Raw genomic sequence first — 27,685 nt, forward strand, 5'->3', positions numbered from 1 at the left:
TTACTTTTCATAATTTGGAAGGAAAATTCTATTTTTATCCATGAAAAAGAGATAAGGAACTACTGTAGAACTAAGTAGTAACCTTAGGTCTAAGTACTGAAAGAAGTTCATCTTTATTCCTAAAGCTGTGAGACTATTAGTGCTTACTTTCAAACTGATTGAACTAATGTCCATGCAAATTAAAACTGGTGCTGATATGACATGATATACACCCCGGAAGTATTTTTCTTATTCAATAGTAGTAGTTCATTTATTCAGCCAGTACCTGTTGAACTTTTACTCCATGCCAGGCACATGGCAACATTATTTCAGTAATGTTACAATGGATAGGAAGGAAATACCACTGTATACTATATTTTTAAAATTTTTTGTTTTTAACTAATTAATTTATTTTTGGCTGCGTTGGGTCTTTGTTGCTGCGTGCAGGCTTTCTCCAGTTGTGGCGAGCGGGGCCTACTCTTCGTTGCGGTGCATGGGCTTCCCACTGCAGTGGCTTCTCTTGTTGCGGAGCACGGGCTCCAGGCATGTGGGCTTCAGTAGTTGTGGCACACGGGCTCAGTAGTTGTGGCTCGCAGGCTCTAGAGCACAGGCTCAGTAGTTGTGGCACACGGGCTTAGTTGCCCTGTGGCATGCGGGATCTTAGTTACCCGACCAGGGCTCGAACCCATGTCCCCTGCATCTGCAGGCGGATTCTAAACCACTGTGCCACCAGGGAAGTCCACACTGTATACTTTATAACACACATTTCCATTATCATTTCCCCCCTTGACAAATGTTTATAGTTCATTTAATTCTCAAAAGTACAACAGTCTAAAATTTCCCAGTGTTCTCTGAACTCTAACTCGGTGATGAAGCAGTCTCAGTACTCAAACCTAAATGAGTTACTGTGGTCTTATGACCTGAAAGCAAATCTTACATCTCTGGTGTTCGGCTCACTTAAACCAGTCAGGTGGCCCTCGCCGTTTTCGTTCAGCAGCCTCCTGGTTGGTCAGGACCTGTTCTTGATTCACGGTAGCCCCACAGGACCAGTGGGTTAACCGTTTTGAATTACCTCCCGTTCCTATATCCACGATTCACTGGATATAAGGTTCAAGCATAATGAAAGAAATGACATTTCAAATAAGAGAGAATTTATAGTAATAACACAAAGTTATACTTATGTAGAATTAGAATATGTATGAGAGAAGGTATTATATAAGGATATATTTCTAAGTAAACATCTAAATCCTAGTAGGAGAAAAAAGATCTCCATGATGTTTCTAAGTGGCAATAGGTGATACATTTTAATTTCAAAATATTTTAAAGCTGGAAATATTTTTAAGAATCAATTTTGTATGATCAGAGTCCAAAACTTCCAAAAACTTAAACTGTGTAAATGAAGACTGCCTAGTAAAATAGATGTAGGTCGGTGGCAATAGTCATTTATACTGTGTTGGTAAAATTCTCTTTAATGTTTTTCAAGTCCATAAAAAACATAATTGTTTTACAGGATACAAGCTCAGTATTAAAGGAGGAACAAGTTCTTACAGCCTTTGAAGATGAAGGGTCGTATATTATTCAAGAACAGCAGGATTCTCTCGTGTGTCAAGGGATTCTTGATTTAGAGGAAGCTGACATGCCAGAGGCTTCGGCTCCCGAGAGCTACCCCGGGTCAGTCTGTGAAGAAGATGTCACCTTAGCTCTGAAAGAACTGGATGAACGATGTGAAGAAGAGGAAGCGGATTTCTCTGGGCTGTCTAGGTGAGAGTACAGTATCACAGACACGATAATGAGGTGATATTTTCTCTCCTATCCCCTCCCAAAGATGACCCTCTGTTCTAGTAAACGGCCTTTCATTCCTGTGTATGTTTCCAAGGTAAAATGAGTTACCTCATTTTTACGATGGGTTTATTTTCTATTATTGACATTCACTTAAAGAAAAACAAGTAGGCCATTCTCAGAACATAGTGAGTAGCATTCTGCATTTAGAAGTACACCAAATACCTATTTTGGCAAAATGCCAAATGGCCGAGTGTTAAAATCAATATTGGGCCATGGCCAATGGCCAGAACCAAGTATCAAAATCATGGAATGAACTCTGTGATACCAGAACAAATCTGAAATAGGTTCCAAAAATTGTTTTATAGTTTTATTATCAACAGTCATATTTTTAAAGTTTGACTTATATAATGGGCAAAAGTGACCATTTCTTACTACTGTCAGATGTTACAGTGCTCCTTTTAAATGTTTATGCACCATAGCTTCAAAATTATCACAAAGTGATAGTTGAATTCTCAAATAGGACTTTTTTTCACTCATGGGCTGACAAAATTGAATAATCAATTATTACATAAAGTTCTTAAAAGAAAGTTTGGTGGCTGTTATGTAACTTAAATACCAAACAATTCTATAATGATGAGACTTATGATATAATCTACATCTACTATTTTGCTTTTTAAATTAATTTTATAAATATTTGTGGCTCAAAATAATGTTCTTTATAAGCACATCTAATTTAATGCACTCTCTATCAGTGTATTTCTATTCAACAGTTTGAAGCTCCTTGATAATTATTTTATATAAAAATTAATAGTTTGTAACCAAGTATATCAGAGCTTTACTCCTACAATAAAAGCTTTTCATTTATATCAATACTTCAAGTGATAATTGAGTTTTAACATATATAGCACATGAGGAGATTTTTCACTCTCAGCGTATCTGGAATGCCTACCTACACTTGAAAGTGCACATTCAGATGTTAACAACAAATCTTGGTGACGCACCTTGTTCATATTACTGACTTGGATGTGACAGTAGCCTATGCAATCACTCACTCATTGATCATACACAAGTTAAGGGACACCAGAAATGATGCAGGGGTAGATACTCAGCTGTCTGGCTTTCTAAAAGGCTGCAGCCAAAGAGCTGACTTTGGTCAAGCACTGAAGTTGAAATAGAATTAAACATCCTTACTAAATATAGGGGTATATCTACTCAAGCTTACAGGATACATTTTGTTCAAGTCAGTCACCACAGTGACATTTTAAAAATTACACTTTTTGAGATATAATTTTTCACTTCAAATGTCTGCTTCATTTTGATCTTTTCCCCCCCAAGTCTTCTCAGGTCCCTCTCTTCCATATGAATCACTCCGTAATTTCTATAAAGCCTCGTGGAGCTACCCTGTAATGTGAAATACACAATATTAAGACCCAGAGTCACACATTTCTTTATAGGATGCCCAACCCAAATACATCTCCATCTTTTCCCATTGTCTCATTTTTGTATGTATTATCTGACTGTGGGGATTATAAATTTCTCAAAGAAAATGGCCAGGCCTTATGTTTCTTTGAGTCAGATCTGTTACTGCCATACTGCTAGGCATATGGTATATGTCATGGCTTTAACACTGGGTTTGGTCCCATTTGAAGTCCTGGCTTCAAATTCTGGCTCTGTCATTTCCTACCCAGTAGCCTAGGCACATCATTTAACTTCGCTGAACTTTTTGTTTCCTCACTGGTAAAAAAATCAAGATAATAATAGTACTTAACTGTCCTAGAGTTGCTGTGAAGATTGAATGAAAACAATCTGTATAAAGCACCTAATATATAGCCCTTGACATAAAAGTACATGACAAAAACTTTAAAAATATTATCATTGTCAATCTGGGCCTGTTCAAATAAAAAGCCTCCAAAATTGACCATTTAAAATGAAAGCATTCTAATCTGTATTATTCATAGAAGTTACAGAAATTATTCCATAGCCCTGGCCTATGCTAGGACTTGAGCTGTTGTAAGCTGGTCATGTGAAATTAGATTTCTAATTCCAAAGATGCTAAGAAAGAACAAGATGCTAGAAAGAACAGGATGAGTAAGAAAATCTGCTTGTTTGTGCTTTCTCACAAAGTTTAGGTGGTGGCACATTTTCTAAATCAATGTGTACATACGAGTAAAAAATAATCTGTGTTAGATGACAAACTATTTTAAGTAATTGAGTGTATTCTTTTGCGATAGTATTATGATGATGATATCTGTATTAACAGTCAAGATGAAGAAGAGCAAGATGGTTTTCCAGAAGCACAGACATCACCTCTGCCATCACCATTTCTCTCTGCCATCATAGCCGCTTTTCAGCCAGTAGCGTACGATGATGAAGAAGAAGCCTGGCGCTGTCACGTCAATCAGATGCTGTCTGACACCGATGGGTCCTGTGCAGTGTTTACTTTTCACGTGTTTTCTAGGCTGTTTCAGGTCAGTGAGGTTTAGGGTTTCTGAATTCATATTATAGTTACCTGATAAAGTTATGGGGTTTTGGCTAAAATCAGTATCAAATTTTAATATTCCCACTGACTCCCTTTAAAAATTTTTCTTTTCCTAAGATAGTGATATTTAAATTTACACTTCAACGTTGTAGCACTGCTGGGACATTATACAATGACTACTACCGATATCGCCCCTAAGGCAATTAGAGTAAAACTTCAGAACAACATCTGATAAGTTTTCTGCAGTATGCTAGGCACTTTCAGGGACACCAAAGAAATATAAAGCATGGTTCCTGCCTTCAAGGAGCTTACGTCAGTATCATAAGACAACTTATCATAAAGTGTTAAATTCATTGGCATTTTCATCACTGTGTGGGGACCTTAAAAATTTTAGCCAGGGTTGCTTCCAGCCCTAAAAATAATACGAGCTGACATTTATTGAGCACTCAGTACATGCTAGGCGCTAGGCTAAATGTTCTACATTAAGTAATTCTTACAACAGACCTGTGTAACGTAGATGTGTTTTTAGCATTCTGTAGCTAGGGAAACCAAGGCAGAGAGAAATGCCACCATTTAAGTCATTATTTTCCAAACTACCTGCCACCTTTCCTCCCTACCTCAGCAACTTTGCCCATCTTAGAAAACCCAGCTCAGTACATATTCTCTCTGAGGTTTCCCCAACCAACCACTCCAACCTTCGGTCTCTCCCTCCTGGAACTTCTTTAGTGCTTATTAACTGGAGCATTTATTTATTTAATTCTGTAGTTTTGCATTGCTACTCGGTTTTCTATTTATATTCTTTTAGTGCCAGAGATATAAATTTCTTGATGCCGAAGACTGTGGCTTATGCTTTTTTTTTTTTCTAATTAATCATAATGACAACTAATGGTGCTACACATATACATGTAGGTACACGTTAAGTATTTGTACAGTAATTACACTGTTGATTATACTAATTCATTGAGTGCTCACTATGGGTCAGGCACTGTCTGATTGTTTTATGTGAATGAATATTCTTGAGTTTTGAGAAGGTATTACCCTTGATGCATTTTGATGACTTAAAGTCAGAAGGCAGCTCATAGCCAAGGAGATTTTTCACTACTTTTACTGAAAGTTTCTTTCAGGTAGAACTTAACTTTAGAAGAGCTAATTCCTCACACATGTGAGGACTTTATTTCCAACAACGTATATAGCATGTATTCCTTCTGTCTTTCCTAATGAAAAAAACCTCAGGAATGGGGAGATGAATGGCCTGTATCAATAGTTTCTTTTTTCAGGAATACTGTTCTGTAAATACTGTTTTGATCATTTTTAGGAATTACCACGTTTCCTAAAGAAGTGCCTAAAAACAGATCAGTTTTAAGAGTTCTATATATCACTACAATAATAGTTTTAAAATAAAAGGTTGCTCTAATTATAAATTATGCTTTTTTACTTAAACATGAAAAAAGGCTTTCATTTTCATTTCATACTAACATTTTTCTTATGTTTTCTCCATAGTCAATTCAAAGAAAGTTTGGAGACATAACTAATGAGGCAGTCAGCTTTCTTGGTGAGAGTCTGCAACGCCTTGGTACCAAATTTAAAAGTTCACTGGAAGTGATGATGATGTGTTCAGAATGCCCGACAGTCTTTGTGGATGCTGAAACAGTAAGTTTTAACATGAGGGCTTATTATAAAAACTAAATTGAAATGGCATCATTCAGTAAATGGTCTTTTTTTAAGGTAATTCAGAATTTTGAAGCCTGAAGGTTCATATTTTCAACTTGATTATAAATATCTAGCAGAATATAATTCCCGTGTATCATATGCAGTGGCTTGTGACTATTTCTGATTCTGGCCTCTCCCTGCCCTCACCCTCCACAGAGCCCTAGATGGGGAAGCTGAAGAATCATGCTCTAGAGATGTGTACTTTTCCTGATTCCTGAGTAAAAGCGGGTAGGAGAGGGCTAGACCTCCCCCCATGAAGAATCCAGAACTCCCTGGTCTTCCCCACTTGTGTCCAAGCACGCCTGTAGATTATGTATTAAGGTCTTTAAAGAATGAAGGTTTAAAAAGCTTCAAGGGTATTACCTTTAAGGTATATCCTGGACTGACATGCCATTTTTGCCTGAGCCCATTTTTGAAGGCAGTTGAAGGCATGCTTATCCTTCTGACATCCCTGAAATTGCACTGCACTTCTCCTCTGTTTCAGTGAAAGGTCAGTCCTTAGCATGGGACAGCGTACAGTTAGGGAGGCCGGCTTAAGCTGGCCTGAAAACCAAAGTTTTTGGTCTCAGGATTGTGATCAGAAACGGTGACCTGGATCAATGTGTTTCTGATTTGACAGCTGATGTCCTGTGATTTGCTAGAAACACTCAAGTTCAGTGTTTTGGAATTGCAAGAGCACCTGGATACATACAGTGCCAAACGAGAAGCAGCTGAGCAGGTCAGTCTGTTTTTACCGTGTAAAATAAAGTAGTTGCTTGTGACACTAGAAGCGCTAACCTGGCATAATAGCTGAGATGGAAAACAGAACCTATTAACACTTGCCTCAGGGTTATACTGAGAATGTTGGGGCCTTGGAGCTCTCTGTCCAGTAAATTCCTATCTTTAGCTTTTAGAAATTGGCCCTCTAAGAGCCTAAGAGCACAATGGAAAATGAGCTTTATAAAACGCTTCTGTGTTGAGACTATAATAGCTGCTGTCAACATCGCAAGCGGGGGTATAAAAGCAGTATTTCCCTGAGAAAGGCACAGTGATGTTGTGGTCCAGAAAAATCTGCAACCTGTGACAAAGTGGTGATCTTTTTCCAGTGATGTGTATGTGTACGTGGGCAAGCAAAGGGAGAAATAAGCACGCAGTATATTATAGATATTACCTGCAAAGAAATGTTTAACTCCAGTCTGGCACTGCAAAACACAGCCGTTCTATTCCCTGAGAGTAAATCCAGTGTATTTTCAATTGGCAGGGAAAGAAAAACTTAAAGGAAAAAAAGTTTCTCCTTTTCACACAAACTGCATACAGCAGGCATTTTTTGCCTAGAATAGGAGATGAGTCTTTCATTAATAAGTACTAGATATCTATCACATGTAAAGGCCTATGCAAAATGAAGTGTTAAACCTGGTTCTTATTCCCTAAATATTCTAGATAGGAATATAAAGCACAAATACTGTGCATGAATAATTAGTAACAAATGTTTAAATTATAGCTATAAATAAAAGTACTGGCAATGAAAGAGACTTCCCCAAATCATACAGGTCTAACAGAGAATGGATGCAAACCAAATCTGTGATTTCCAAGGAGAGGTCAGTTTTGGCTGATAGGAAAACTTCATGGAATAGAGATGCAACCTTAATCCTTGACAGATGTTAATTTTAGATTGGGGGATTAATCTCAGGAAAAGAATATGGTATAAGAAAATACTTATTAAGGGGGTAGTGATCTTATATCTGGACTGAAATAGTAATGACAGATTGGAGAAGAGGAGAGTTTTCAGTAGCAGGAAAGTATCGGGCAAGATCTGGTCATGTTACAAATAATGTTGCTGTGTACCTTCTTATACATGTCTTTTACGTATATATGTTCACATACCTGTTGGATATCTATCTAGGAGTGGAACTGCTGGGTCACAGGGTATACATCTGTTCAACTTTAGTAGATTCTGCCAAGCAGTTTTCTAAGAGAGGTTACATCAATTTACAATCCTATCAGAAGTGTGTACAGGAGTTACCATGCCCTAATACCTCTGCCACCACTTGGTATTGCCAACTTTTAACATTTTGTCATTTTTGGTGGATGTGAGGTAGTATTTCATGATATTATTTTGCATCTGTCTGATGACTGTTTGAGCACCTTTTTTTACAGATATCTTCATTTAGCTGTTTTGTGAATTGTGCCTAAAGTATCTTGCCCAGTTTTGTAAATGGGTTATTTGTGGTTTTCTTATTGATTTGTAGGAGTTCTTCATTCTAAACACAAGCCTTTTACTGGATGTATGAATTACAAATTTTTTCCCCCTCTGTGGCTAGCCATTTCCCCTATCTCAATAGCATTTTTTTGATCAACAGAAGTTTTTCATTTTACTTAGGTCCAAGTAATCCATCTTTTCCATTATGGTTAGTGCTTTTGTGTCTTCAGAAATCTCTGTCTATCCTAGAAGGTTGATTGCTGTGATAATAGTCCCCATGAATCATGCTCCTCTGTGTCCACGCTTCTTTGCAATATGACTTTGCTGTTCCTCCCATCAAGAGATGGAATCTATTTTCCCACCTCTTGAGTCTGGGATGGCCTTGTGACTTGCTCTGACCAACCAAATTAAGAAGTGATGCTGTGCAACCTCTGAGACTAGCACTTAAGAGGTATTTCGCAGCTTCTGCTTTTGCCATCATGCCTGTCAGAGTGTAAATTGGAACAAACTCTGGAAAACTATTTGACCTCCAGCCTTCCGGAGGATGAGAGGCCATGTGGAGGAGAGTGGAGGCATCCAGCTGACTGCCAGCATGCCAGGCACTTGAGGAAGGCCAGCTTGGAACTTTCAGCCCCAGTCAAGCCATCAGATGACTGTAGACTCATGAGTGACCCTAGGCAAGACCAGAAGAAACTCCCAGCCAACACAAAAGATTTATCTTGTTGTTTTAAGAAGCCATTAAGTTTTAGGGGTGGTTGGTTATACAGCAATAGGTACCACTTACAACAGGAGAACATCAAATACCTACAAATTAAGTCTATTTAAAGATGTGCTAAACCTCCACACAGAAAATTTCAATTATTACTGAGAGAAACTAAAGGCCTCCCGAATAAATGGAAGGCTATACCATGTTTATGAATCAAAAAACTCAACAGTGTAAGGTCATTTTTCCCCAAAATGATCTATAGATTGAATGCAATCTCATTCAAAATTTCAGACAATATATTAATGGTAATTGACAGGCTGATTACAGTCTTGAACACAGGTCAGGAAACTATAGCCCTCAGGTCATATCTGGCTCCCTGCCTGTTTTTGTAAATGAACTTTTTTGGAACATAGCCATCCCATTTGTTTACCTATTGTCTATGGCTATTTTGCACTGCGACACAGAATAGTTGCAACAGAAAATCTGTGGTTTGCAACACCTAAAATATTTACTGTCTGCCCTTGACAGAAAGTGTCTTCCAAATCTTGTTCAAAAAGAGCAACAACAAGGTCTAAACAACAGAGTTAGACCTACATCCAGTAAGACCTATTAAAAATCTCAAGAGTGTAGTGCTGGCATAAAAATAGACAAATAGACCAATAGAACATAACAGACCCACACATATATAATCATATAATTTACAGCAAAGGCGCTATGGCAGTGCAGTGGGAAAAGAATGTTCAATAAATTGTGCCGAATCAATTAAAATATTTGTATGGAAGAGAAAAATGAATTTGATTCCTTCCTAAGCTACCATCTCACCATTTCTTATCCTATCTATTCTGTTACTTTTTCCTTCCTTTCTTAACTTCTTTTCTATCAACCATTTTTCATTATTCAGTTTTTCCCCTCTAATAGTTTTTTAGTTATACATTCTTTTATTATTCCTTGAGTCTTCTAAGGATCACAGGTGAAAGCCTGGGGTACTTATCAGGACCCTGCTCTCTTGGCAGGAATTGAACAATTTTTATCTCATCTCCCAGCACCACGAGACCAAAAAGTCTCTGCTTACCTTTTCATCCTCCCAGACGCTATCACTTGCTTTCTTAGCCTCTCCTCCTGCACATGACACACATAGGAACAAGTGCCCCAGGAGCAAACTGCACACAGACTGGTAGGCTCCCTTCTCTGCAGTTATCTTTTCTCCAGGATCTTGGCCCTCAGTACCTCACTACCTGTGATAGCCCTGTTTTCCCAGCCCAGTGAACTATAAGCCACTACTTTTTGTTCAGCTTCTGAGCCCATGGACATCAATGAGCAAGTCCCCTAGGGTAGTGCTGGAATCAGTGTACAGCTCCCTTCAGTACTTTTCTCTAACTCCCTAAATCCTCCTGGCTGGTGGTATTCAGCTTCCATGGTTGTCCTTGGAGGACTGGCCTTATACAAGCTACCCCATCATACCCAGAAGCCAAGCCTCTCCAGTTAAATTTTAACCTTTATTTGAGCCTTGAGTAAAAAAAATCCCTTGGGGGAAAAAAAAAAAAATCCATCATGACAGGAAGACTGTTACATGTGAGTTGGAGAGTATTCTGTACACAGTATTCTCTACTGTATCTTGTATACACTGACTGGGGAGGTGTGGACCTGTACTTTTTCAGGCCAGTGTGCAGCCATGGGACAATCGGGTTGGGGCTTTTCTTGTAACAGAATAAAAATCAGAAATAATTACGTTGAATAGTGCCCCCCCAAATGCCATATCATAGGCATACAGTATAAAAAATTATATTTAGTAAGAACAAGCCATTAAATAAGCAATTGAAATTATTTTTTTCAAACTTATCAGTATACTTGGACAAACTGGGCCGGACTTATGATGATGAAGTGTATAGGCATTTTAACATTTTGAGTGAATAAAGATTAAGGTACAGATTCCATGATAGATGTCAAGAGAATTTTGCTCATATAAAGAAATCTGCTAGATAGCTTTTGACAGTGACTGCCAGCAGCCGTATCTTACTAGGAAAGCCTAACATGTTTTTCTTCTGAGATGCTGTCAAGTAAAGAGCCTGAGGGCCCGTGCAGGCTGAGGAACCAGGATAAAAGGGACATAAGGTCAAAGAGATTGTTTTGAAACAACCGAGACATCTAATTTTCATTCTTTGCACGTAGACCATTAACAGCTACAATTGAGAATTTCAAATGTCTACTACTGAAATATTTTCAGAGTAAACAATGTAGCTAGTAGTTTTTCTCAAAGTCCTAATGACTTCATCTATATATATATATATATATATATATATATATATATATATATATATATATATATATATATATATATTAGTTTTATTATATTTAACCTATCACACAAAAAGAACTAGGAAGTCAAAAGAACTGGTAATATTAATAATATCAAACCGTCGAAACCTAGGAGCTTAACTTGCAGGCCCTAAGCTTTCACTTTAGCTTGGAAATTCTATGACTCCAGTGTTTTTTCCCCACTAAACCATAGTGCTATTATTTTCTTTTTATCTGACCGAGGAAAAGGTACCTTAAATAAATATCCATCTTTAGGACTAGCCCCTGGAAAAGGAAAATCCACATTTGGCTTCTGTATTCAATATTCATTGGAGATAACGTTTGTCATTTATTGCTGTCCAAAAAGGAAGAAAAAATAAAAAGAAACAAAAACAAGATTTAAAATGTATTTTAGTTTCTGTTTCACTAATTAAAAGTGACACAAGTCTTCTGAGAATTACACTTCCGATAAGCAAACGGACCTGGTTAATTCTAAGTTGCCTTTATTAAATTGACAGGAGGGGAAGGCCATCTTTCATTTCCCCATCTTACATTAGGCAAAGGTCAGGTATAGGTTGTGAAGATTTCCAATAAAATCTACAAAATGAATATTCTTTACTGAAATGGAGTGCCACAAGGCCCTGGAATAGAAGACAGCTGATTGTGTTTCCATTAGTAAACCGTCCCCAGCGTGTGCATGTAGCCACATACACAGTATCCTCTGCTTGGGTTTGTTGCATACAAATGATTCGGCTCAAATGGAGATATGAAAGTCTATGTCTACAGCCAGTCCTAGAAATTCAAGTTCACTTTTTAAGACTGTTGTTTTATTTTTTTTTAAAATATATTTATTTATTCATTTAGTATTTTTGGCTGTGTTGGGTCTTTGTCGCTGCACACTGGCTTTTCTCTAGTTGCGGCCAGCAGGCTTCTCATTGCGGTGGCTTCTCTTGTTGCGGAGCACGGGGTCTAGGCGCACGGGCTACAGTAGTTGTGGCTCGCGGGCTCTAGAGCGCAGGCTCAGTAGTTGTGGCGCACGGGCTTAGCTGCTCCGTGGCATGTGGGATCTTCCCGGACCAGGGCCTGAACCCGTGTCCCCTGCATTGGCAGGCGGATTCTTAACCATTGCACCATCAGGGGAGTCCAAGATTGTTGTTTTATATGAGCAGGACATTACAGTACCAACTTCATTATGCATTGTGCAATTACTGTATTAAAATTTACTGTTATTTATTTCTTCAGTGGTTAGACAATTGTAAGAGGACATTTGGTGCCAAAGAAGACATGTATAGGATAAACACAGATGCACAAGTAAGTTTCTTATTCTTAGTTTTGCTATATTTCTGTATCAGGTAAAATAATATGTATGCTCAAATGTCCTTGATATTCCTAGAAGTAAAGAATATTTGTAACATTTTTCATTTTTGTTATCAGAACAATCTTCGTAAAAGTTAGGTTCAATGGAATATTGGCTTAGTAATGAAAAATTCACTTTAATAAAAATGAACGGCCAGCTTATGACTGAAGCTTAATAACATTCCATAGATAAGCTCGATGAATATCTGGACAGTCCAAGTTGACTTTTAGTTGCATCTGCCTCTTTAAACATTTTTTCATTCTGCATTAGTACTCTACAGATAAATAGTCTGGTCAGGATAACAAACCTGAGTAATGTTATATACATTCATACTAGCCCTTCCGAAGCTGAAATTCTGGTTGCATAAATTATGGTTTTTGCTAGTATAAAATTCAGTGAAAATAATAGTCATATATTTGCTTAGAGAAAAGTGCACATATGTAACACATACATTAAATGAGGATAAAATTAAGACCTACGAATCATTCTAATAGAAGTATAACTTCATATGGGGAACATGTATTAATCAGTTAACACCCTTTGCATTTGACATGAGAATTCTAACCTTTTACAACATCAGATTGTTATAGATTTCTAGTCACTGTAAAAGTTATTGTACTATTGTAATAAAAATGTGAAGTTTTACAAAACTGAAATGTTGAGAAAAGAACAGTATACTCTCCATAAATGTAAACTATTTGCCAGGCACTGTGCTGAGCGTTTCACATTTATGAGCTCTGTCCTTACAGCTCTGTCTGGTAGATGCTGTAATTAGCCCCATTACACAGATGAGGATACATAATAAGCAATTAATAAATATTTTAAAATAAATGAGAAAAAGTATATGCAAATTAAAATTGAGGCTCAGAGAAGCTAATTTATCTAAAATCAGTAAGTAAATAGATTAAGATTCAAACCTTGGAAAGCTGACTCCAAATCCTGCTCTGTCATAAAGAAATTGTCAAATAATCTGTGTAAAGAAAGAAACGAGGCAAGATAAGGAATTAACCCCAGACTAGAATTAGATCCTTTGGTTCTAATTCTGTCTTTGCCACTATGGCTTAAGGAAGTAACAAACTGCTTTTCTCACATATAAATCAGGTGGTTAGACTAAGTGATTTCTTATATACCCCTTCTACCTTGAAGAAAATGAGTTCCATCTCCAGGAGTCTATGTCCAATTAATATAGCTTGAGGTTTTCTACTAAGTGAAAACTGAGAACTCTGTACATTGAAGACTTTCATTGGTATCTTAGGTCTCCTTTCACATTCAGCTCCTTGCGAGCGGGGTTCCCTTTTTGCACAACATTATGTATTGTCTTTTGCTGTATACCAGTATAGTCTTTTGCATAATAAGCAATCAATAAATATTAAAAATAAATGAAGACTGTATATGCAAATTTCAGTACACTAAAAAGCAATATTTTTAAATGTACAGTGTTAACATATTTAGCGTGATTTCTAGTAATTCAGAGCTATGAAATTAATTATGTCTGTGTTATTTCCTGCAGTTGTGGTGATCGTAAACTTTATCAGTGATTTCTTTTCCATTACATCCCAAAGTAGATGCTCTGGATAATACGTGTGTAGAGTCAGTTTTTATTTATGCTAATGGAAGTGAAAAAAAAAATTTAAAAGATCAAATTGTTGTTAGTTTCCATATAAAACTGTATGAAGTAAAACCTCAGAAATTTAGATATGCTAATATGTTTGACATTGGATTGTGCTCAACTAATATTCACAGGATGACCATCTACATAATTTATGGTAAGCAGTGCGGAGCTGAAGTTCACCTTTGCTTAGCAAATCCCTTCTAAATTGATAGGAATAAATGTTATATAAACAGTGCTTCAGAGGAAACTATTTAGAAAAGCAGATTTCAAAAAGGACTTTTAGAAGCAATATTTACATTATGGCGATTGCTGTTTTAATTAGAAGTCATTCTCCTCCATTAATGAGACTAGGTCTAAGTTGCTGTAGATATTTTAATGTAATAATTTTTAAATATTCCATGAACTGGATGTTTCACTGTGTATTTTACGTTATCTCGTTTGATTCAAACCTAGTTGGGTTGAATTTCTGAGGTTTACTAAATTACATTTGCAATGCAATTTAAAACACACAACTGCTCTCAATATTTTACCTTCCGACTCAGCACTAATTATGGCAATTTAGGACTTAGACAGCAAACGGTAGGCAACCCAGAATGAGCCATGCCAGAGAGAATCTTCTCATGGGCAAATACATGTTACATAAAATTATAAACCAATTCTTCTCTGAGAAGAGCAAATCATTTCATATTTTCTAATCAGAAGTTTTCCCCTTTACTAACAGAAGTTTATTACATTTGGCTTTTTTTTTCTTTGGAAAGGCTATAAAAACCCAGATAGAAGACCACTTCCAGTAGCCAACTTTCCCAATATCCCACTAGTTTTATTCTTTGTAGCTTTTGCACAAGAAATAAACTATAGCCTAAATGTAATTTAGCTGTTATTTGGCAAAGAGTGAAAAACACCCTGGATTGTTACAGTAAATGTCTAAAAAGTTTTATTCTGGAAATAGCATCATAAATTTTTCTTTTGGGTGTAATTTTAAATGTTCTTCAGTTTGCCTGGGACATCTGTGACCCTAGTTAAAATGATTTGTTACACTAATTCTTGGTCTTTTTCTTCCTTTGTATTTTTTGTGACCCGATCACCTTCTTGCTTAGCAAATGGAAATTCTAGCAGTAAGTGACCTGTCTTAATTTATAGACTACTTATCCATGTCAGACAAACTGGTTTTCATTTGCCATTTGTGACCTAGCAATGTTTTGTCATGGACTGCTTTAAGAGTAGTGTGTGCTTCAGTTCTGCATAACCCTAATCCATGAAATGTTTCAGTCCTACAAAGACAATGAGGTTTTATAATTAATCTGTACAATTAGCGGCTGCCTTTTTACACATCTCTAACATGTCTCCTTTTATATTTCTTAATTTTAAAAATCCAAGTGCATTTGTTAATTTCATTGTCTTGTTTCAGTGAGATTACAAATTTGCTTTTTTTTAAAAAAAGGAACTCATTTTAAAGACAAACCATTCTTACTTTTTAGGTGAGAGGTTATCCAGAGTTTTACTTTTTGCTTTATCAAGCACTTGTCGCGATAAGTGCAGTGAGATTTACATCTCAGTGTGGCAGGAGTATATGCACTTGTAAATTCTTTTCGTTATGAAGTTATAAAGTTTTAAGTTCTAGTGAGTTCTTTTTAAAGCATTCTATTTATTGCCTGCTGAAAAATTCTGTTTGTTTGTCTAATGTGAAAATGTGCTTCACACTAAAAATGAATTATGTGACCAATAATCTTTACATTTTTATTTTAATACCAGTCTTCAGAGCATCTTTCATCTGTCTTTCATCAACTTCATACCATATTAACTTGCTTACTGCAGAAAAATAAAGCTCAGAACAAATTTTTAACAATTATTTACTTATAAAATTTTATTTGAAATATGTTGTCTAGTCAAATATGGAAAATAACACCTAAATTTAACACAGTGTTATTTCTTTCTAGGAACTGGAGCTCTGCCGAAGGTTATACAAATTGCATTTTCAATTGCTGCTTCTGTTCCAAGCCTACTGTAAACTAATCAATCAAGTAAACACAATAAAAAATGAAGCAGAGGTAAATATTCAGTTGTACTAGGCATTAGTAACTGATCCTAGGAAATTAAAATACATACATACATATCTCCTTGCAAGAGCGCTGAAGTGAAAAGTCGCTTATAGTGAATCTTCCCCCACCCCACCCCCCGCAGTTAAGCATTATTGGTTTTTGAAATGATGTGCTATTTCAGGACCTGTTAGTGAATCTGACAGCAGATATCCAGCGATCTGAAAAGATCCGAGACCTTAAAGGTCGCAGTAGCAGCAACAGATCATCTGTAATCAAAAATGAAGTAAAGCACGTCAATTCAATAAAGACAAAATTGTATTATGACACCCCCCTAACATCTTGTCCACATAGTATTTCTATAGTTCAAGTAATGCACACAAGAATAAACATGTCAAGAACACTGCGAATGTTAGAAATCGTGTCATGAATCGATTCAAAAGTAGGGACTTTAGTCTTTTTCCCCCTTGTCAACCGCTGGTACCAAAACTATCACCGAATAAATCACTTCGCTTTCTAAAATGGTTAAATTTATTTAAAAAAATAAACACGTACTGGTTTATATAAAATACCCTGGGTAAGTAACCCTTTAAAATATAAAGACTTCTCATTACTGTCAAAATTTTTTTTCATGATCATCCCATAATTCCAGGCCTACTGTTACCAAAAAAAAATAACATAAATGTATTTTTACTATCCAAGATGAAGTATATATCACATGTTAAAACCAATATAAACATTGGTTGCAACCAATTATTTTAACTTATTACAATGTAACAGTTATTACACTTAAGACAACCTGTTTTATCAAGAGTATTTAAAGACTACTATTTGGCAGCTGAAATTATTTATTCCAACTGAATAGAGAACTTGAAATATTAACTGCCCATAAGGACTAAGTTTAACAGTTGAAAATAATCTTTAAGAGAAAATACTACCACCATTAGATGTATCTTCACAGCCAAGTAAATGCTCTTGTTGTTACTGAACATACAATTTGATCCTTTTAAGGTATATTTATTTCTTTTAGGTCTTCAACATGTCAGAGGAACTTGCCCAGTTGGAAAGTATCCTCAAAGAAGCCGAGTCTGCCTCAGAAAATGAAGAAATTGACATTTCCAAAGCTGCACAAACTACTATAGAAACTGCCATTCATACTTTAATTGAAACTTTGAAAAATAAGGAATTTATATCAGCTGTAGCACAAGTCAAAGCTTTCAGGTAAATTGTGAAGGGATTTATAGGAGATGCCTTTATACCTAACTGGAAGTTTAGAAAGATTGGGTTTGGTTTTCAGTTTGATGTTTCAATATTATATCTTTGTGAAAGGAAAACATGACCTTATTTTGTACAGTTACCAATGAAATGACACCAATTTTAGATTTTGTTCATTCTGTGATACTTTCAGTAATGTTTGCTCAAATATTAAAACAGATCCTCAGTGATTCAAAAGGAAATTATTTTTATAGGTATTAACTTAAAAGTAGTTATCTTTAATAATTACTTTGAGTCTCAGGACTTAAAAATACTGTGTGTTTTCAGATCTCTCTGGCCCAGCGATATCTTTGGCAGTTGTGAAGATGACCCTGTCCAGACACTGTTACACATCTACTTCCATCACCAGACCCTGGGCCAGACGGGAAGCTTTGCAGTCATAGGCTCTGACCTGGACATGTCAGAAGCCAACTACAAATTGATGGAACTTAATCTAGAAATAAGAGAGTCTCTACGCATGGTGCAATCATACCAACTCCTAGCACAGGCCAAACCAATTGGAAATTTGGTGAGCACTGGATTCTGAGAAACTTCAGGCATTTAGGAAGAGACTAAACTGAAGGCGATCGAGAATATTAACATGCACCTTCTATGGACCCTTGCAGTTCACTGTCAGACTTTACCAAGGTAAAAAAGTAAGAACGTCAGAATCAGATCTGAAGGGGAAAAAAAACGAATCGTTTAACAGCTGCCAATACCTCCCACAATAACTGTATGAAGAAAGAATTTTTTTAATTACTTTACCTACGTGAAAAGAAAAGGGCTAAAAGTGATGCATACAAATATATTACTTTCTGGAGAAAGAAAAGAATTCTAAGAATGTCTGCAATAATGGCCTCTAATACTGAGACATTGGAAAGCAGGTGAAATGAGGCTGAAATCGAGGCTGGTTCATTTTAGCTGAAGACCTGCAGAGATGCTTGGATTTCTCGTAGTCACAAGCATAATCGACAACTGATACTTAATCATCTACATGAAGAACATACAGTCGGATAGATATACACAGAAAGACTTCTTTGCAAAAACCATTGATTTTTTTTTTTTTTTTTTCCCCCAACATGTGGGATAAGGGCGTGGGTGTTTGTTTTGGTTTTTGGTCTGTATAAGGAATTGTGTGTGTGTGCGAGCTGAGATGTGTGAATATGTGATTGATAGTCGTATTTTCAAGGTATGGATGTTTGCTGATAACGTCTCAGAGCATGCCTAAAAGAGCACTGCAAGATTATTTTTGAAAAAATTTTATTTTATTAGATCTAACTCTTCATAGTGTGTAAATGTTAGAACATTTTAATAATATTTTAAAACTGGGCTTTCCCAGTATTTCAAAAAGAAATAATATATCTGTTAATGTTATTGGAATGCTGCTCAGTTCTCTGATCAGTGCTTATGTTACGATTGTTGATAACTAACCAAAGTAGATGCCTGCAGAGACTTTAAAATGTAAAATAAAGATGTATGCTGCCCGTCAGCTCTTCTCATTAGAAAAGTTAACTTATTTTACTCCATAATTATTATAGAAACTGTATAGATTAAAACCAGTATTTTCTTGTACATTTGTGCAATGCACTGTTATACAAGAAGAGGTGTACAAAGCTAAAGAAAAAATTGTGGTCATTGATGGTAAAATATATGACTTGCAGGCCCTGAAGTCTGCAGAATTCAAGGAGAGAGATGCAAATGCATTTTTATATGTTTATTCAGGACTCACATGTTTCAACCCTAAAGGAACCTGGGGCTATGGGGGAAGATGAAAGGAAGCCTGAAGACTGACTACCAAAACATGCAATATACTTATTCGCTGTCCAAGCCTGTAGCATAACATGAACTGGATTCTCTGTCCTTTTTTTAAATAATAGCATTTTGTAAAAGAAATGAATGTAGTCCCACAATTCCTCTGATTTGAAAGGAACACCTTGTATTTTTTATATGCATCTCTTATCCACTGTGACTTTTCTTTTAAACTGGGCTCTGGGATTCCAGAGTTTAGAATGTAGAAATGAAATGCTTGGCTTTGCCTTTTCTTGGTGGTGCAGACCCTGCCAGAAATGTAATTATGCTCAAGTGCATTAACTGAGGGCCCTGTGCACGCCGCTGGACTGCTGACTAGAGTTATGTTACCTGTAAAATTCTGTAACTGGTCACAGCACATTCATAATCACTGTATTTTTTGACCCTGATAAAAACAATTATTTTGATGGTGTTCTGGTACTGTAAATGGCGTCCTTTAAATTATTTAATAACTTCTGGGTGCGGGGCAGGAAGAGAGGGGTGGGTGTCTGGAGACACACCACACTTTACAGCCTATCTTACCATCCCCTATTTTTCTCACCCACCTTATATCCTTTTTGTTACAATAAAAAGCATTGTAGCTGTTGGTTTGTGTTGTATTTTAAGAAAGGATGAATGATTAGAGTGTGCATAATTAAGGAACTTTTCAAATGTTGCCTTCATTGTTCTTAAAAATAATTTTCCTTCAAAAGGGGAGAACAGATTCCGTTCAATTGACTAATTACCCAAACCAAACCTTCCAAACAGTTGAAATTTCCTTTTCCTATTTATATGTAACTAAGTCTATTAATAATGTAATAAAGATTAACACACATGCAGAAAGCAAGATGCAGATGTAAAGTCATTAGGATTGTCCTTTTGCAAATCAGATTTCCTTAAAGCCTGTAATTTTTTGCTCCTTGTCCTCTGGGTCCAAAGTTTACATTTATTAACAAAATATATCAAATGCTTAATTTATTAAACACCTTATTTAGTTCCAATCAGAGCCCAGTCTTTGCTCATACAAACTTTTTCCTTTGCCCCACTAAATTTATCATTTTTAAACAGTACGTTTGTAAAATCACACAAGATAAGAGATCTGGGTACTTCCCTGGTGGTCCAGTGACTAAGACTCCGCGATCCCAATGCAGACGGCCCGGGTCTGATCCCTGGTCAGAGAACTAGATCCCACATGCGCAACTAAGAGTTCACATGCCGCAACTAAAAAGATCCCGAGTGCCGCAACTAAGACCTGGTGCAGCCAAATAAATAAAAAAATATTTTAAAAACCTAAAAAAAAAAAAAAAAGATATCTGGTGGTTTCTCCAAAGAAGAAAAATCCAAAGGATTTTTACACAATTTAGAAAATATTTTCTACTTTTAGTGATACAAGATGGAGGGTGTGGTACACCCCACAATCTACCTTAAATTTAGGAAATCGTCGGACATTCTCTTGGAACAGACTCACCAGAGCCAGAGTGAGTGCACCTCCTTTTGGTCTATGAGAACTGCCCATCCACCAGCATAACCTACACTAGAGGAAATAAGAATCAATGTGATAATAATTGTACTTCATGGCATTCTTATTTTTAAATTTTCAAAGTAATCCACTGTCACTTTAGCAAATGTAAGAAATATGAACAAAACTAGAATCACTTCTCTTGACACCCAGAGAGAACAGTATTCTGGGATATTTCCTTCTAGCCTCTCCATCTCTCAAAGAAAAATCCATTTTATAAATTTCCAACTATACATACAGTTTGACAGTGCCTTATTGCTAGAATGTTATCACCATTAACTCTTAGGAATCATGAGTTTTTATACCACTTTGTTCAGTGTCTGAATGGCCACTAACTCAAAGTGACACATATTTTGATCCTTGCTTTCCTCAGCTGTAAAATAGGGTTAGCTGCTCTATTAGGAAAATTAATGGCAAACAATATTAAGCTTAAAGAATGATTAATAGGCATTTTAATAGCTGTATTAATAACCACTGAATTTGTCCTAGGACTCATTGAGGGTATATTTCTATTGTTCCTCATTCATTCAGCAAATGCTTAGAGTGAATATTATGTACCCCTTGCACGTCCTGTGAGTCAGATCGGTTTTCCTATCCCTGTACCTACCCTCAACCACATCAGGAGTTAACAGTGTTAGTACAAAACACATCACCTTCACCCACACCTAGAGTTCTCATCCTTCATTTCTCTTTGGTCCCACCACCATTTTATCTGATCTTTGCAAGACTCCTTACAGGTTTACAGGCATCCCCCGTACTGCCGGAGTGATTATTTTTTTTTAAAAGGTGAATCTGTCACCATGCCCCACCACAGCTTTAAAACCTTTCAGTGGATTCTTACTGATGACATATGAAAACCAGTCATCCTGAGCAAGGTCCAAAGAGTCCTCCCAGCCTGGGCCTATCAGTTGCACCTGCCATCATCCCCATCCCTGCCCCTGTGGCCTCCTGGCTCTCTCTACCACTGGGCCTTTGCACACATTAGCTTAGTCTGGAAAAGTTCTTTCTTCCCCTCTTTGTCTAATTCAACTCATCCAAACTTTAGCTCAGCTGTAGTGTCATTTTTTAGGCAAGGCTTCCCTGACCTCCCCAAGTCAGATCCTTTTTTTTCCTCCTACCAGGCACCAAGTAGGTCTTACATAGTGCATGGCAGCCAAGTTTTATGCAGGAATTAATGGCTGTCTACCCGCTACACTGGAAGTTTTATGAGGGCAGAGCCCACAGCCATGTTTTTCTAAGGTAAGTGCAAGGCTGACTCAATTGTAGTTTTCACACTTCAATTCCATAAGCAATACCTGGGGCGCTTATTCAATGCTTCACCTCCATGTAGTGATTCAGTAGAGATAGGGACCCTATGGAATCTGCCTTTTTACAAACACCTTACCAAGCCATATGGTTAGAGGCCTTCCCCCTTGCTATAAAGGGTTCTAGAGACTTCAAACTCATTTTCGTTTCTTTTATTCTCCATATTTGTCTATATACAAGCATCCAAGATGTTAACAGACTTACTATATAGGGCCTAGAAGGTAGTAAGGGTTAACTTAAAAATGGGATGCTTAGAAAATTGGAAGGAGGCCTAATTAGCACCTGGTTCCAATTATGTGGTTTCTGTAACCAAGAAATCAACAGCTCTCAACTCTGATTTCGTTAAAATCCCTCATGTCATCCCCCACCCCCATCCCTGCACCGGGAGAGCGCTGGTGCCGGGTCTCCGTGTTTTCTTGGTCATCAGGTAGAAAGCTTGGTAATCAGGTTAGGATGAGAATCCCTGTGTTAGATGACACCAAACACTGTTTCCACTTAACAGAACTGCAAGTCCATAATGACAAAGGCTAAATAAAGCTGCCTCTAACTGAATCTTTTTTTTTTTTTAACTGAATCTTTAAATACATTTAGGAGGCCTTTTTTTAAAGTTAACAAATTACCAGCTGAAGTCCACGTGAAGTTATTTAACATCTTAAAGCTGCCCTTAGCCACCCTGTTCCCACCCGTACCTGTGACACTGTGATTAGCAAGTCACCAGTTCTCACAGCCTCTCTCCCTCAGCACCTACTAAACCGAGATCATCCGTAGGCCATCCATTCTGGGTTCTGACTCTGCGTTACCCATCCCCACCGCCCCCCCCCAGAGTCCCCTCAAACATCAAGGCCTGGCTCTAGCCTCCACCTCTCCCAGAAGGATGCTCATTTTAATAGATGGCTTTTTATTCAATTAATTTCTTACAGGCATCAGCCCTACAAGACCTACAAGTAGTAAACCTCACATGTGCGTCCCTCTACACTTTTCTCTCAAGTGACTAACCTCGTTCAGAGCCTGGTTGCTCTGTAAGCAATGGACAAATATTAAAGTAAAAGGCCCAGACTATTAAGACAAGACAGGCTCTCCTAAATCTTAAGGATTTTACGCAGTGTATCAATTGTTTTGCAATGCTTTTATTTGACAGCTTTGTCAAATACAGCCTTTCACGAAGTATTATGAGGGAGCGGCAGAGAGGAGGAGGAGGGGCAGGGAAAAAAGCTCACTTGTCTGCTCCACTAGCACACGTTCAGCAGGACCAGTGTTTTGGTTTTTTCACATTCATTTAAATGATATATTTGAAACTGAAAGTGCTGTCACAGGATAGGCGTTTGCCTTTGCATCTCCCACACAAATCTTGACGGTGGGGCCTTTTGGGGTCCACGTGGCGAACCTTTACTGGGCAGGAGCATCTAGTCTGTTTACAATTCTGAAAAAAAAGTGAGAAGTATATACAGAACATAAACGCTTGGTGATGTCCTGGAACTTCAAAGTTATTTTTCTAGTCCATTCAAATACTAACTGAATGCACGCTAAGCACAAGTCCTGTGCTAATCTTGTTCTGTCTACATCCCTTCCTAGCAAGGAGAAGGATGGGAGGAGTAGAGCATTTTATCATGCAGTCCTGCTCCCATGTTGCATGGGATTCAATTCTGAATTGTGAAGTTCCTTTTAAAACAGTTTAAGAGGAAATCTTTCCCTGCCCTTGAAGGGTGGAGAACAAGCAAGCAGGAGAGAGGAGTTTAACAACATCGAAGGTGTGAGGCCGGGAACTAGTAGCAGGCCTGGCACCAGTGGCTAACCTTGGCCCTCTCCCTGCTCCGAAGGACCTCAAGCTGAGGCAGGAGGCAGAGCGGCAACTGCTGGGCCAAGAGCAGAGTGGTTAGAAAGTTCGCTTTCATTGTCAAACTCCTCTCTCCTACTTTAGAATGTACCCTACTCTCCCAAGATCTAGATTAGTCTAAGTTTTCCATACTGAATCTCTCTCCACCCACCCTGCAGTGTTCATGCTTCCGGCATCCACCTGGAATCAAGTGCATTGATTAGGCTGTCTCTACTGGCAAGTCAAGCTCCACTAGCTGTGTAATTAACAGGCAAGTTTAGTCACTTTTCCATCTTCGATTATCAGAGCCCTTTATCACAGTGCCGTGCTCAGTTAATAGTAACAAGCAACGTGTTACCAGTTAATCCCATAAAGCTTAGGGTTAAAGCTAAAGCAACTTAGGTTTACTTTAAAACGAATCCCTTTCTGAACTCACAGGCAAAATGGAAACTTAAAAAACCCGTGCTTTTACTAAATACTTTAACTTGGGTATGTGCTTCATAAAACGCCATTTGGGTAAAAGCATCAACCTTTACTACTTCATATTAGTAGAAAGATAATCTGTTTTCTAAGTTTACTTTCTCCTACATTCAGCTGAGTCGCAGGCAAAGCAAACATTCTTCCACACTGCAAGTGAGGCAACAGCTTCTAGAGACGTTCACATGACCGAGGTTTGCAAGAGCAGGAGAAAACTACCACCAAGGCCTTGTTTCCCAGTTAAGTATTATTTCTACAACTCCTTCCAGAAAGAAATCAAAACCTCAGGTCACTGGGAATCTAGGCTCTTTTAGGAAATACATTCAAGAAACATACCCCCAAATCTTCTAATCACTACCCAGTTCAGACACAAAATACAAACATTCAATTTACTTGACAGGTGATATCCTCCACTCGGTAAGGGTTATAAGACTTCTGACATGTTCTGCAAAACTGCTTGTAGTAAACCTGTGATGGGAAAGAGGAAAAACTTAGAGCAAAACCCTCCTGAACCTTTTGTCAGGATGATGCCAGTTACAGGGCACTTCTTACCTTGTTAGTGCCCTGTACACACCACACGTAGGCACTTTCCCATCGGATGTTGCAGTCCTTGCAGTGATAGTAGCCATACTTCTGTTCTAAGAACTGAGCAAAAGGATAGCAGAGTTTAACCAACATGACATCTGAATTAGCCTTCATCTCAGAAGCTTGGAAAGGATCTGATACTTAAAACTGGCAACTCCACTCCATATCTTGGAGGAAAGTAGAATCAGGTTCAAGTCCGTCTCCACAACGTAATCATTAGGAAAGCTAATGGCTTAATCAAGTAGAAAAGCAAGGGCCCACCGGAATTTATGTACCAGATTAACTTGGTTCATAAAGCAAATTAACAGATTACTAAGCAGGTGTTTTCCCTCAGGCAGGCAAGGGGAAAGCCAAACACATAGGGTTCCTGAACTTTGGGATTCTTTAGGGAGGGCTTCTCTCTGTAGAATAGGTCTAATCTTAGAACACACATGAAGTGGTTAAACTCAAGAAAAGAAATTAGACTCTGCATCCTAAAAATGATCTTGGGTGAACACCTTGAAAAAAGTTCTCTACGCTAATTAAGTTTCCACCAAACAGTGGTGCTGGGAATCTAAAATACGGATAAGCCACAATTCACACATAATATGAACAAAAGTAGTATTACCTTATTCTTAAGTTCTTCTTCTCTCTCAGTGAGAAACAAATTATAAACAAGTTTTTGGAGTCAGGCCTTTAGAATTGGAAGGAACTTTGGAGGACACTGAGCAATTTCACAGGTGAGCAAACTGAAGCCCAGGAAGGTAAAGACTTAAGATCACGCACAGCTTGTGCGCAAACTTGATTCCCTCTGTGTTTCCCCACCCCCACTAAACAGCCCTGGGGAGCCTGGAAGAGACCCCAAAAGGACTCTTCCGGGCCTCTTCCTACCTCTCATGTCTTTCCACTCCCCTGGGTTACAGCCCCTCAGTGTGCTCCAGCCCTTTAAGTTTCAGGCAAGTACCAACTGGCCTTCCAAGCCCGCTCCTCTCAGGCAGCAATGCAGCACAGCGGAGATGCTACAGCAGTGCTACTAGATTTCTGAAGAGGAGTGAGTCTTAAGCGCAAGAGAAGATCCTGACTAGGACCCCAGTAGTCAATTGTTCACGGTTTCTAACACACTGAATGAGAAAGTGTGAGTGGGATCCTTGGGAATCAACTCCCCTTGCCAGTTAAGTTCACCTTCTGATGTTCCGAGACCCATCCTAGATCATCCAGTGCAGGATCAACACAGGACTACACTCCCGTGGTCAGAGCTTTATACAGCAAATACGCTCGGAATAAGAATGTTAAAAGGGCGTTTCCTCGGCCACCCCTGTGCAACCGGTGTTTTACCATCGCAGCAACACGCAAGCTACACTGGACTGAATTCTGCCTGAGAAAGACGACTTCAGCAGCTGCCGAAAAGCACACAGAAGTGCCCGCGCCTAAGGGAGCGCGCGCCTCCACGTGTCGCGAGCAGCCGCGGGGCGGGGACCGGGACGCGAGCCAGGAGGGCGCACAGCCCTGGGGCTCCCCCGCCGGTTCCCTAGCCGACTCGGGACTCACCTGGAAGCGCAGGCGCTCCTTGCCCGGCTGGGGGCTCCGCGGCGACCACCTCTCGCCCGCGGCGTCCGGGGCGCCGGCCACCAGCGGGGGCTGCTCCCTGCTCGCCGGTACCCCGGCCTGGGCCTCGTCCTCCTCGGACTGCGGCCGTTGGGGCTCCTTCCTCGCCGACCCCCCTCCCTCCTCGGGGCCTCGGGGCCTCGCAGCTGGCGGCCCTAGCTCTCCGTCCGGCGCCCCGGGCCTCTGCTCGGCCGCCGCAGTCTCGGCCCCTTCCAGGAGGGTAGCAAGGCGGCGGGAGGCCACGGGCGAGTACACCGCCACGGTGCGCGGGAAGCGCACGGGCCGCGGGACGCCGCTCGGCGGGCTGCCCTGCTCGGGGCCCCGGCGGACCAGCTGCGGGGAGGCCGGGCAGCTGCCGCCCGCGCCCGCTGCGCCCTCGGGGTCAGGGCCGGGCTCGCGGGCCCTGCGCAGCAGCGTACGCCGCCCCAGCGAGCACTGCACGGAGACGTCGCGGCGCGGGTTCACCTGCACGGCCACGTCCCGAATGCTGGCCCGGCCGGGCCGCGGGGCGAGGCCGGGGCCCACCTGCGACAGGAGGGCCATGAGCTGCGCCCGCTGGTAGCTGTGGAAGTACTCGGCGGCCGCCAGCTGCCCGTAGCCCGGGAAAGACGACGAGGCCGCGCCGTCAGAGGAGGAGGAAACGGGAGGGTAGCCGCCGTCCCGGTGCCGCCAGCCTCCCCCGCCCGCCGCTCCCTTGCCCTTGGCGGCGGCCGGGTAGGGGTAGGGGTACGGGTACGAGTAGAGGGCGCACGCCGGGTACATGTAAGCGTCCAGCACCTCGTCCCCCAGGGCAGCCATCAGCACACCCCTGCCGCTCCTGCCCGCCCCTGCGTCCTAAATAGGCGACCTCCCGGGGGCAGCCGGGCGCGGGCCCCACCCCCGCTGGCCGCGCTGCGCGGCCCACCGCACCCTCCCCGCCACCCGCTGGTGTCCCCGCCGGAGGGGCCCCTGCCAGACTTTCTCGGTGTGGGAACTTTCCACACCCGGAGGTTGGCACAAATACCCTGAGATGATCTGCAAAGAAGGCTTTCTTTGCGAGGCAGAACTGGTCTGTAAGTGAACTGGCTCCAGGTGAAGAGGATACCAGCAGGAGAACCATCACGGCGATTCGCTGAGCCAGGTGGTCCCCATCCCTGCGTGATCGTCGGCGCCGCCCGGGAAGCTGAGGCGAGGCTGACTGCCTCTGGCTAGTGAGCAAAACTGCGAAGGTTTTGGGGGAACTGCT

At 39.7% G+C, this 27,685-nt stretch overlaps 2 protein-coding genes across 5 annotated transcripts in view; one reads left to right on the forward strand and one right to left on the reverse strand.

Moving 5' to 3' along the window:
* Positions 1 to 19,785, forward strand: part of FRYL (FRY like transcription coactivator) — a 242,199-nt gene extending 222,414 nt beyond the window's left edge. For 3 of the 4 annotated variants that reach the window (XM_068542998.1, XM_068542999.1, XM_068543000.1), the window contains exons 56-64: positions 1,490 to 1,740; positions 4,022 to 4,229; positions 5,741 to 5,890; positions 6,570 to 6,668; positions 12,373 to 12,441; positions 15,197 to 15,214; positions 16,037 to 16,147; positions 17,166 to 17,356; positions 17,678 to 19,785. In XM_068542998.1, the coding sequence (XP_068399099.1) occupies positions 1,490 to 1,740; positions 4,022 to 4,229; positions 5,741 to 5,890; positions 6,570 to 6,668; positions 12,373 to 12,441; positions 15,197 to 15,214; positions 16,037 to 16,147; positions 17,166 to 17,356; positions 17,678 to 17,936 (1,356 nt within the window). In that variant the 3' untranslated portion in view covers positions 17,937 to 19,785. The remainder of the gene's footprint in view (positions 1 to 1,489; positions 1,741 to 4,021; positions 4,230 to 5,740; positions 5,891 to 6,569; positions 6,669 to 12,372; positions 12,442 to 15,196; positions 15,215 to 16,036; positions 16,148 to 17,165; positions 17,357 to 17,677) is intronic. The other variant, XM_068543001.1, reaches the window with a different exon arrangement.
* A 3,393-nt stretch (positions 19,786 to 23,178) lies between these two features.
* Positions 23,179 to 27,258, reverse strand: ZAR1 (zygote arrest 1). Its single transcript, XM_068542218.1, has 4 exons — positions 26,404 to 27,258; positions 24,844 to 24,936; positions 24,685 to 24,759; positions 23,179 to 23,421 (listed from the first exon to the last, which is right to left on the reverse strand). Exons 1-4 carry the CDS (start codon positions 27,256 to 27,258, stop codon positions 23,278 to 23,280), a joined length of 1,167 nt encoding a protein of 388 aa, XP_068398319.1. The 3' UTR covers positions 23,179 to 23,277.
* Positions 27,259 to 27,685: the final 427 nt, after the last annotated feature.

Source organism: Eschrichtius robustus, chromosome 4, assembly GCF_028021215.1.
Source record: "Eschrichtius robustus isolate mEscRob2 chromosome 4, mEscRob2.pri, whole genome shotgun sequence".
Lineage (NCBI taxonomy): Eukaryota > Metazoa > Chordata > Mammalia > Artiodactyla > Eschrichtiidae > Eschrichtius > Eschrichtius robustus.